Source organism: Dipodomys merriami, unplaced genomic scaffold (assembly GCF_024711535.1).
Source record: "Dipodomys merriami isolate MVZ:Mamm:240054 unplaced genomic scaffold, mDipMer1.0.p SCAF_106, whole genome shotgun sequence".
NCBI classification, from domain to species: domain Eukaryota; kingdom Metazoa; phylum Chordata; class Mammalia; order Rodentia; family Heteromyidae; genus Dipodomys; species Dipodomys merriami.
Window position 1 is genome coordinate 2,085,095 of NW_027202338.1, and position 11,951 is coordinate 2,097,045.

The window sequence follows — 11,951 nt, forward strand, 5'->3', positions numbered from 1 at the left end:
GGACCACTGTGCAGGGCTTGGCTCCACCTTGCGGCTCCTTCTTATTCTTCAAGGGTTCTTGTCTTCTTTCCCTTTTAATATATATAGCTCTATATATATCTATAAATTCTTTTTTTTTTCTAGTTTTAACTTATTGTTTGGTTTTCTGGGTTTTTTTTGTGGTTTTTTGTTTTTGTTTTTTGGTTCAAAACTTTGTTGGTCTCCACAATTGCAGGAGGCAAGGTGGCTCCCAGCAGCACATCTCTCCTTTGTCCATCACTGAGATGTGTTCAGGGCTGGGCAAACACGGGGTCCAGCCAAGCCTCGTGGAGGTCTCATGGGAATGGTGGCCACCACAGCGCCCTCTTGGATGGGGACCACAGGTCATGGCACTGTCCCCGCCTCATGGACCCTGATAGGGATGCCATCTGAATGAACTCACCACTGGGTGCGTGCGTGTGTGCATGGGAGGGGGAGGCATCTGCCAGTGTCAGAGGGGCACAGGGTGGGCTGAGGCGAGTTATATTTTTGGTTTCTGGTTAATGTCAAAGAACGTGAAGGATCCCACGGATAGGCACTGGAATATGAAATTTTTTTTTTCAGGGAAACAGACAGGATGGAAAGAAAGACAACTTGAACGCCCACCTCATCCCTCATCCCCCTTTTGTCTGAGAGCTGTACCTTCCCCTTGGCCGGGGAAGAGGGAGATCCAGAGCGGAAGAGAGTGACAGGGCTGGGGAGGGGGGGAGACTTGTGAGAACTGGAACTTGGCAAAATGGCCTAGCTCACCCGTCAAAGGGAAGAAAGAGGAAAGGTATAGGGGGCAGAAAGTCACCCCTGGGGTTTCCCCCTGAACTCTCCCCCAGCTAGGAGGGAGGAAGGAGGTTAAAGCAAGACCCCCTGCCCAGGTGTGGAGAGCTAGGGGCCAGAGGGAACGGGGGAGGTATGGTAGGGACACATTCTGTTGAGCACAACGCTAAAAATTCTGTACATCCTTTGGATGAAGCTACTGAATATTTGGTGTAAGGTTGTTCAGGCCCTTTTTATCTTTCACCTTTTGGAAAAGGACATTTGGCAGATGGTTCTGGGCCCTGGGCCTTCTGCCCCAAGCTGTGCCCTGTCTCCGCTGGCTCAGGGTTGGGGCAGCCAGTAGGCTGGCACATTCTTTTTTTTCCTTCTCTGTTCCCCCATCTTGGGGGGAGGCAGGTGAGGAGTTGGCCCCACAGCCAGGGCTCTGCGGCGGTGTGAGGTCCGGCCTGCCGGAGGCTGCTCCGCTCCTGGCTGAGGTTCTTATTTGGTGTCGTAGCCGTGAGAGTGAGCGTTATGAACTCTGGCTCACAACTGATTTTTGGTTTGTTTGATTTTTGTGAGGGATTTTTTTTTTGTGTTTTTTTTTTGTGTGTGTTTCATCTCTGGTTCCTTTGGGGCAGCTGGTTTCTGTTGTGATTATTTTTGGTTTTCTTTTTTGTTGGTTTCTTTCCTTTTTTTTTTTTTTTTTGGTTGGATTTTTGGTCTTTCCTCCCTTGTCACTCTTGCTCCGAGGACCCGCTACACCCCTACCACTGACCTCCTTGCCCTCTTCCAGGCAGGGAACAGAAGTGGGGGGGTCAGAGGTGTGGGAGGGGAGGCATGGTGGGCCCTCACTCGGGCTTGGACCCTGCCTCGGGCCCCCCTGGACCTCCAGGGGTCTGTGCTGCTGCCTCACTGCAAGTGGAGGAGGAGGATGAGGATGAAGAAGAGGAGGAGAGGCCAGGAGACTTGCTGGAGATGGAGGCTGCCACAGCTGCAGCTGCTGCTGAGACCAGGCCCACACCCGGGGGGGCGCTGAGCAGGGGCAGCCCCGCATGGTTCAAGAAGAGTGGCGAGGTCACCAGACCGGGGCTCCCTGGGGCTGTGCTGGCCGCCCCCAGCACCAGGTTCCCGCTGCCATCAAGGCTGGTAAGGGGCAGGGTTCCACCAGAGGCCAGGGCTGGTGGGGAGAGAAAGAGGCCGGGCTGGGGACACGCCAAGCCAGGGGAGAGCTTTGCCTCCCAACGTCCCGGCCGAGTGCCTCCCATCTGTCCCACTGAACCCCATCAGCACCCCTCACACCTTCCCCAAAGGCACAATGGGGATGAAGAGGCGAGCGATGCAGTGAGCGGGGGGCAAGATGGCATGGCTGGAGCAGCAATGGGGGGCTCGAGGCCCTGGGAGGGGCAGGACTGGTGGCGGTGAGAGTGACATGAAGCAGCACGCACCTTGGATAGTGGCCAAAGGGTTGTTGCTCATGAGGGCTGGACCCAGCCCGGAGCTCAACCCCACCATTGTGCTTCTGCAAGAGCAAAGCAGAGGCATTAGCGGGGAATTGGGGGGCTGGCACAGAACTGGGGGAACCCCCCCTCCCACCCTAAAGCAGCAGCAACCTTCCACTTGCAACTGTACACTTACCCCGTGCTGGGGCTCAGGCCTGACAAGCCAATTGCTGAGTGGCCGCCTTGAGGGCTGGGGTTTGTGCTGTTGGTGGTGGTGGCTGGGGGTGGGGGAGTGACAGAGGGGATGGAATTGAGGGGGGGCGCAGCCCCACCCCCGCCCCCACCCCCTCCAGCTGTCCGGCTGGGGTGGAGTGTCCCCACGGCTGAGGATAAGGTAGTAACTGCCAGAGACACAGAGAGAAAGAGAGACAGAGGTGAGGTCATCAGCATGCCCTTGAGCTGGGGTCAATGGCTGCTTATCCCCTAACCCATGCTGGGGCTCCTCAAATCAGATTTGATTGGGACCTTCCCACCCCATCCCAGTGCCCAGTACCACGGTCAGCACTCTGCCATATAGACAGCAGTCAACATAATTACAGTGAGAGCAGCTGCCACCTACTGAGCCCATGCCCTGGGCCAGAGAGTTGTTTCTGTGCCTACCACACCCTGAACCACTTTTGACTTGTACAAGAATTGGACATCCAGGAGGCAAAAATTCCATCCCTTAGGAGCCAGAGAAGGGGCATGGGCATACAGGCTGTGGGGGAGGGACTGAGGTCCTGCCTTGGCTGGCACAGAGATTCGTGGCTATCCCTGATGTATCCTTGGGTTAGTGTCTTAACCTCTCTAGTCTTCAGCCACCTCATCCAGGAAATGGGAATAATAGGACCTAACTCATAAAAATGGGTGTAAGAATTAAGTCAGTACTGCTAGGCTCTCTCTATTACTTTACAAACCTTAACTTGAGAGGGACCATATAATGTTTATTTTATATCCAGCAAACAAGTAGTACTGGAGTTTGAACTTGGGGTCTTGCACTTTCTATATAGGTGTTCTACCACTTGAGTGATGCCCACATCCCTTTTTTTGCTTTATGTTTATAAGGTTTCTCAATTTTTCCTGGCCAGCCTCAATCCACAATCCTTCTACTTTTGCCTCCTAAGCAGCAGAGATTACAGACACGAGCTACTGCATCTGTCCATTTTTTTTTTTAACAGTGCTAGGGATGGAACCCAGAGTCTCATTCATGCTAGGCACGCATTCTGCCATCAAGCTATACTCCCAGCCACTATACTCTTGAATGCATATACTTGCACATGCATCTTCTGTGTGTATTACACATTCACAATAATTTAGAAAAACTGATACTTGGAGAGGCAAAGAACCTTCTCAAGTTCACCGAGGGTCTCTTGCAGAGACCAAGGACAAAAACCTGTGTATTATTTTCCAACAACCCCTTTTTTTCTCGTCCCTCCCTCCCCCCCTCTCCTCTCTCTGCTCTCCTCTCTCCTCTCCCTCTCTCTCTCTCTTGCCAGTCCTAGGACTTGAGCTCTGGGCCTGAACACTGTTCCTGAGCTGCTTTTGCTTAAGGCTAGCACTCTACCACTTGAGCCACAGCTCCCCTTCCAGCTTTTGGTTATTCATTGGAGATAAGAATCTCATGGACTTTCCCACCCTGGCTGGTTTGGAACCATGATCCTCAGCCTCCTGAGTAGCTAGGATTACAGGTTTGAGCCACTGGCACCGGCTCAGCAACCCTTTCCTTTCCTTACAAATTATAGAGCAGATCAGAACCTGGCTGCTCTGACAGAAGAGTGAAGCCTGCCCCCTGTCCTTCCCATGCCCCACCGGACCCCAATAATCAGCCCTGAGGTCTGTGGCCCACCAGAGGCACAGGTGGGGAACCTTAGGCTGCAGCCGTGCATGTGCTCTCCCATCCCCCTCACTGTCTGCTGCCCACTCTGACCTGTTGTGCTCAGACTGCTGGAAGCTTGGGACAATGGTAAGGTCCCTGCACCCCCTTGAGGTGTGACCTGGGGAGAAAGGAAAGGCGGTTAGGCACTGTCTGTCAGCGATCCCCATGACACTCCTGTGTACCCCACTTCTGCCATCCTGCCCTTGGCATAGGACTGGGAAAGAGGGGGCTTTGGGTACACTGTTCCACCTGTCCTTCCCTGTGCTCTAGATCCTCTTTGTCCTCACATTTGCCCTGAGGACCCTGCCCCACAAGCACAACCACAACTCATCCAGCTCTCCTTTGACCCTATCCAGGTTGACTAAAGTCCTGCCCACCCTGTGTTCTTCAGAGATAAGCTACTGCCCTCTGCATGCACCTAGAACAAACACGCCTGCCCTTTGAAGAGAAGCTGCTGATCCAGGCGAAGCTGTGTGTGCGCATGAGTGTGTATATGCAATGGAAGGATGAGGATAGATCCCACAAATGTGTTTGTGAGAGTGTTGGGGTCCTCCACCGGGCTCCTTTGTGGCTCCCTGCCTCCAGTCTCACCTTTCCATAAACCCCAGAGCTTGTCTGAACTTGACCCGGTCCTTCCTCAGCTCAAAACTTGCTTTTCGCTCCTCACTGCCCATGGTTTAAATTCAGACTCCACATGAAACTGGGAGTATCAGCTCCTGCCCCTCCCCAACCTACACCCCATTTGTATGTGTTGTGGTTCGAGCCATACTAAATTGAACTGGAGTTTGTCCAAGCAGGCCGGGCATACACCTAGGCCCTTGTATACACTGGACCTTTTGCCTTGGGGACCCTTGTTCACAGCGCTGCTTAAAGCTGCTTAACATGGGGGCTGGGAAGGTGGCTCAGTGGTAGAGTGCTTGCCTTGCATGCATGAGGCCCTGGGTTCGATTCCTCAGCAGAAAAAAAAAAGCCGGAAGTGGCACTGTTGCGCAAGTGGTAGAGTGCTAGCCTTGAGCTGAAGAGCTGAGGGACAGCGCCCAGGCCCAGAGTTTAGGCCCCACGACCGGACCCCCCCAAAAAAAGGCTGCTTAACACTTGCTCTCCTGTTCTTTATGACTCAGGTGGTCCTTCCTCCTCTACTCCCCTGGGAGTAGAAGACTCCTTTCTGGGTGCCACAGCCCTTTCCACCAATGGATATAGACAAGGTAGAATTAAAACTGTTCAGTTAATGTCTGCTGCGGGTGGCTGTAGATATCTCATGGGTCTTTTTTTTTTTTTTTTTTTTGCCAGTTCTGGGGCTTGAACTCAGGGTCTAGGTGCTGTCCCTGAGCTTCTTTTTCTCAAGACTAGTGCCCTACCACTTGAGCAACAGCTGCACTTCTGACTTTTTCTGTTTATGTGGAACTGAGGAATCAAACCCGGAGCTTTGTGCATGCTAGGCAAGCACTCTACTATTAAGCCACATTCTTAGCCCTCATGGGCCTTTAGATGTCCCTACAAGGTATATAAGTGCCTCCCCCATCTTTGTGGGGGCATGAACCTGTGCATATCCAGACTGTATGAATTTATTCTGTAGGACTGTGACCCTCCCTGTGACAACTCTGTTGGCCTCGGTGACTCTGCATCTACAGGTGCTTATACCCATCATATAAACCCATAATTCAAGTTAAGTGTAGTGAGGCACATCTATAGTCTCAGTATTTGGGAGGCTGAGGTATGAGGATTAAGTGTTCAAGGCCAGATTGGGTTACATAGTAAGTTCAAGGCCAACTTGAGCTACACAGGGAAATTCTGTCTCAAACAAAGACAAGACAACCCCCCTCCCCCCAATTCCCTCTGGAAACAGTGTGTCCTTATGTGGTTGTGCTCCATATCCCAGTCCATCCCAAATGCCTCCTCTGCTGGCCTCTGTTCTAGACTCTGGACAGCCAAGTAGGTTTCTTTGCCTGTTGGGCCTGTGCTCCCTGCTCCTCTAGCCCCTCCCTTCCACTGTGCCCAGTACCAGATGGGGGCTGTAGCTGGTGGGCTTCCCCGGGCTGGGCAGCATGGGGGCCGCGCTGCAGGGGTTGATGCGTTTCTCCTTCTGGCGCCGGTTGCAGAACCAGACGCGGATCACTTCCTTCTCCATGTGCAGCTGCTCTGCAATCAGCAGGATCTCCTCTGAGGTAGGCTTCTGGTTCTACGGGTAGAGGGCTCGTTAGCGGGCGTCCCTTCCTTATGACTCTCCACTGGGTCACCTGGGGAGGGTGGGGGTGGTGACTCACCGCTAGAAAACTCTTCTCTAAGGCGAAGCGGACATTTGTCTCGATGCTGGTCCTCTTCTTGCGTCTCCGGCCGGGCAGCCCGTCGAAACCCATGCTAGGGCTGCTCAGCTGGTTGGGGCTGGGAAGGCTGGAGTCTACAGACATAGTCTCTGTGCCCAGGAAGAGACGTGGGGTGTGAGAGGCTCTTCCCCGAGTTGCCCCCATTCCAACCCCATCCCCAGCCTCAGTCCAGGCTTACCTGCATCATTGAGCCACTTCTCTAGGAGGGGCTTGAGTTTGCACATGTTCTTGAAGCTCAGGTTGAGGGCTTCAAAGCGGGAAATTGTTGTCTGGCTGAAATCGTTGCCATAGAGCTTGCCCATGGCCAGGCCCACATCACCCTGGTAGGGGATGGGAAAGGAGAATCAGTGAGGGGTCTTCCACCAGCAGGGACGACCAGCAAGGGGTCGTCCACACCCCTTGCCCAAGTGGCCATGCCCCTCATACCAACCACCTCCCCACTGCATACCTGCGTGAAGCCCAGCTTGATGCGGCGTTGCTTGAAGGTGCGGGCAAACTGCTCCAGCTCCTCCAGATCACTGGGCTCCTCGGGGTGGGATGGTGGCTCCAAGCATTTAGGGGGCTGCGGGTCAGGCAGCATGGGGTGGGTCAGTATGATGGGACAGGCAGGTGGGTGGGATGCCAGATAGAGGACAGCTGGGAAGGTGTTCAACCAGGACTGCTGTCTCTGATCCCTCCCTTTCCTTCCAGCCTCTTCCTTCAGACTCCCTGTTCCTTCACACTCACTGTCAGTCCTGTGCAAGGTTTGACTGCTACCCTATGTCGGTCCCCTCATTGCCTAGAACTTGCTATACTTTATCTTTTCTGTCACAAACAGTTTCATCCTCTTCTCCTCCAGAAAACCCTCTGCCACAGAGTTTCTGGGAAGCTCAGAGAGTGAGCATGGCTTACCTGAGCTCCCACAGCAAATCCCTGGTAGTGTAGGGTTGGGCCTACTGCCCTTAGCTTCCTGTGTCTGTGGGTGGGCCGACAAGAGAGGAGATCTACCCTCCCCCCCCCACACCTCCCCCTTCACTCAGTTCTCAGCTGACCTTGCTGCCCACTGGCCTGGCACACTTGGTGGGCAGTCTTACCTGTGTGGGAAGCCCAGCCCGAGGCTGGGAGGTCAGAAGAGCTCCCTGGGTTTGCTGAGGTAGCTGGAATAGATTTGGCGTCGGTAGCAGGCCTGGAGAACCAAGAAAGAATATACAGGCTGAGCCGGAAGTGGGAGGGGAGCCCAGATCCAAGGGGGCACAGGGCGGCCGTGAAGGGTGGTCTTACCTGGCTGACTCTGCTGGGCCTGTGGCAGCAGGAACTGAGCAGGTGGCTGGAGGTGGTGGCCTGGCACAAGCACCAGCTGCTGAAGCTGGAGGAGCTGCTGTATGTCCTGACAGGAGTGGATGGACAGAAAGACAGCCTGAGTTACCTGCCCTGCATCAGCTGAGCCCATAGGGCTGAACTCAGAGACCTGGCACTTGGACACTGGGCAGTAAGCCAGGCTCCATGGGGTTCCAAACATCACCCAGTGGCTTCTCACTCTCAACCATGGGACTCAGAAAGTCCCACCTGGATGACCCCAGGGGGGATTTGCTCTGTTTGCCTTTTCCTTCCTGATGAAATATTTGACTTGTCGTATGTTCACACAGAACAAATAGACTTGTTTTAAAATGTAAACCAGACCCAATGTTTCCTTTTCTTTCCCTTAAAACACCACCAAGGCAAATGATAGGACATCTAGAATTAGCTTTAAATGACTCCAGCAAATAGTGGGTATGTAAACTGGTACGACCACTTTGGGAAATTCTCTGGTAGTGTTGTGGTTTGAAAAAAGAAGGGATGTTGGAATTCTAGCCTCAGGACTTCAGCATGTGAATTCATTTGGAAAGTAGGTCTTTGTTGCTGATCAAGTTAAAATGGGTCAGCAGGGTGGGCCCTAATCCATGATGGCTGATGGTCTGATCAAAAGGGCAGATTTGGACAAAGAGATGACTAGACAGGAGTGGGGGAATAATGGGAAGAGACACAGGGGAAAGATGACCATCAATAAGTCAAGAAAAGATGGGGGCAAGGCTCTCATGATATACAGTACATGCACGAAGCCCTGGGTTCAATCCCTAATACAACACCACACACACACACACACACACACACACACACACACACACACACACACACACGCACGCACGCACGCACGCACGCACGCACAAACTGTTAACTCATGTTTCTCCCTAGCATGACTCTCAGTGAAAACAACTCATTCTCCCCAGAAGCCTGAAAGACAAGTGTCCAAGTGTCTGTGATTTTCATTCTGAATCAACAGGAAAAGAAACAACTGAGGATGGGGAAAATGCATCCCAGGTTGCAGAGGGTCTCATAGTGAGAGGTTCAGATGGAGAACATTTAACCAGAGCCCATTGAGCTACTTGGGCTGAGTCATAGTGTTCAGCTTTGATCCCTTCCCATTTCTTTCTCCACCATCCAGTCTATCTCCACCTCCTCCTACCAGCTTCCTCCTCTCTCTTTCTCTCTGTTGTCACTGTCCTGACCCATGTATTGGGACCATCTGCCCTGGACAACTCATTCTCCTTGAGCAGCAGCCAGAGGGATCTAATACAATAGAATTCTGAGCTTACACTCTGAAGTTTTTGGCATCTGACATAACCTAACACCCTCTTCCCTTCTCAGAATTAAACACGCGCGTGTGCGCGTGCACACACACACACACACACACACACACACACACACATACACACACACACCAGCAAGTTGAGCATATGGCATAAATATGTAGCCCCAGCACTCAGAAGGCTGAGGCAGGAGGATCACTTGAACCTATGAAGTTTGAGCCCAGTCTGGGTAATATAGCAAGACCCAATCTCAAATAATTTTTAAAATAAAATACATAGAATTGCAAATGGAATGAATTACACTGAGATGCAAGTATATTTCCAATTGTGACACAGTTATCTGCCAGTTTCTTTATAACAAGAGCCAGCAATAGCTATGATGATAACTGTAATTTCAAAGCAGTGAGGAATGAAAACAATATTTTGCGACCACAATGACTAGAGTGGAATATGAAAGCCTCTGTATTCTGTTAGTGGCAAAGTCTTTGTCACAAACTGCGGCCAATCTACATTGACAGTGAAGGGAAATACTACATTTTCAGTCAGAGGATATGAAAAATTGAGACCTCTTTTTTTCCTGTGCAAGGTCTGAATTCTATCCTCAGGCCTTTCTTGGGTGGTCTATAGACTCCTGAGCAAAAAAAGCAGACAGCATGCGTTTTTGAGTTCAAGCTCTAGTATGCACACATGTGCGTGCATACATGTGCATGCACACACACATACACAAATTATTCTTGTAATCTCAGCTTCTCAAGAGACAAAGGGAGACAACTAAATCCCCCATATGCATAAATAATATAAAATAATAAAAATAAATAGAGGAGGAACAAGATCCAAGGCCAGCCTTGGCAAATGCAAGAGACCCTATTGGAAAAGCAAACTAAAAGTACTAGGATGTGTGGCTCAAGTGGAAGCAATTTTCAAGGCCCTGAGTTCATTCCCCAGTACCATAGATAGATAGCTAGCTAGATGATGATGATGATGATGATGATGATGATGATGATGATGATGATGATGATGATGAAGATAGATAGATAGATAGATAGATAGATAGATAGATAGATAGATAGATAGATAGATAGAAAAATATAAATAGAACCATAAGGGCTTCTACCAAATTTAATCACATTTGTTATAGAATCTAGCTCTGCTACAGCCTTACCTGTCCCAGGCCTCTGTTTTCTTCTTCCACTTCATGCCTGTCCTAACTCTAACTCTAATCCAGCCACAGTGATCCTGTTCCTGAACCCAAGAAAGAGTCCCTGCTCAGTTCTTCCTACTTCACATACATTTGGCTGGTCCCTCCTCTTCATCCAAGGCTCCAGCAGAGAGTCCTCCACAGGCCACCTGCTATGATAAGGAGTCTTCCTTTTCCTCTGTCGCTTTTTATGACATCCCAGCCTTTTCTTTCCCACATGGCACTATCTGCTTCCTGTCTATCTTCCGGAGAGCGGGTATCAGCTCCATATGTGAATGAATGAGATCCACCCAGAAAGGAGCCTCAGCATGGTGATGTTATTTGCTGACTAAAGGAATGAGACACACAGATTTTTCTGGGTAAAAGAAAAGGTGATTGGTATCAGAACTGAGGCTAACCAGTAGGGGGCCCCATTTCTTCACAATTTAGAGGCTGCAAGACTCTCTGGAGCCACTTGGGGGTGTGTTGTCACAGTCAGTGCAGAAATTACAGTAAAGGGACAGATGCCCAGGAAGGGCTCCTGGTCAGCCTATTTTGTGGATTAATTTCCTTGTCCCTAATCTGTGAGGAAAACTAGCCCAGAGGGCTAGCACACAGCATTAAAGCTGAGAGGGGAAGGGACCAAGCCTATATTCTGCCAATATATTGATCGCTGCCAGTACAAACAACCTAACAAACGATCACTAAAATTTCCATGAATGAATGGGACAAGCCCTCAGAGCAGAACAGCTATGCTTTACTGAAGCCAGAATTTTTTGGTCTCAGGTGGGACAAAAGACAGTGACATGGGTGAATGGGGTAAGGGTGGGGGGTGGGGGTGGGAGGGAGGGGAAGGGGCAATCAATCACTTTCCTTTCTGGGCTGGGTTCTACCTTAGGTGGGGGAAGGAACAAGAGAAAGCCATGAGAATGAACTTGAGGAGGTCCCAGCCCCAGAGCCACCAGCTGCAACACAGCCCAGGTGCTGCGCTTCACTCCAGTGCCCAGGGCAGAGGGGCCAACCCCCACAGAGCCTCACCACCATGGCTGGGATGGCTGGTGCTGGCAGGTGAGCCTACTCTCACTTGCCATCTCTAATATGGTAAGTGGTGACTAGTTCTGGACACCCCATGGCAGGACATTTTCTCTCTCTCTTAGACCTCAACCTTCCTAACATCCAAGACAGTGATACAAGTACTTTTGGAAAGGTTTGGGCCTTAGAGTCATCACTACCCAGTCCTTTTGTTCCTCCCTCCCTCCCTCCCTCCCTCCTTCCTTCCTTCCTTCCTTCCTTCCTTCCTTCCTTCCTTCCTTCCTTCCTTCCTTCCTTCCTTCCTTCCTTCCTTTGTTTCTTTTTTTGAAGCTTGAACTCAGAGCCTGGGTACTGTCCCTGACCTCTTCCATTCAAGGCTAGCACTCTAGGGCTGGGAAGGTGGCTCAGTGGTAGAGTGCTTATGTTACATACATGAGGCCCTGGGTTTGATTCCTCAGCATCACATGAGCATAAAAAGCCAGAAGTGGGCACTGTGGCTCAAGTGGTAGAGCACTAGCCTTCAGCTAAAGAGCTGAGGGACCGTGCCCAGGCCCAAAGTTCAGGCCCCATGACTGACCAAACAAAACAAAACAAAACAAAACAAAAGCTAGCATTCTACTACTTTGAGCAACAACTCCACTTCCAGTTTTCTGGTGGTTTACTGGAGATAAGAGTCTCATAGACTTT

General features: G+C 51.1%; 1 protein-coding gene across 11 annotated transcripts in view; it reads right to left on the bottom strand.

Moving 5' to 3' along the window:
• Positions 1-550: 550 nt before the first annotated feature.
• Positions 551-11,951, bottom strand: part of LOC138813281 (POU domain, class 2, transcription factor 2) — an 81,437-nt gene continuing 70,036 nt past the window's right edge. For 7 of the 11 annotated variants that reach the window (XM_070001631.1, XM_070001650.1, XM_070001658.1 and 4 more), the window contains 10 exons: positions 7,710-7,815; positions 7,523-7,614; positions 6,898-7,011; positions 6,628-6,769; positions 6,390-6,538; positions 6,128-6,304; positions 4,177-4,243; positions 2,407-2,611; positions 2,217-2,290; positions 551-1,948 (listed from right to left, as the gene is read on the bottom strand). In XM_070001631.1, coding sequence (XP_069857732.1) covers positions 1,620-1,948; positions 2,217-2,290; positions 2,407-2,611; positions 4,177-4,243; positions 6,128-6,304; positions 6,390-6,538; positions 6,628-6,769; positions 6,898-7,011; positions 7,523-7,614; positions 7,710-7,815 — 1,455 coding nt within the window. In that variant the 3' untranslated portion in view covers positions 551-1,619. The remainder of the gene's footprint in view (positions 1,949-2,216; positions 2,291-2,406; positions 2,612-4,176; positions 4,244-6,127; positions 6,305-6,389; positions 6,539-6,627; positions 6,770-6,897; positions 7,012-7,522; positions 7,615-7,709; positions 7,816-11,951) is intronic. The other 4 variants (XM_070001706.1, XM_070001689.1, XM_070001716.1 and 1 more) reach the window with 2 other exon arrangements.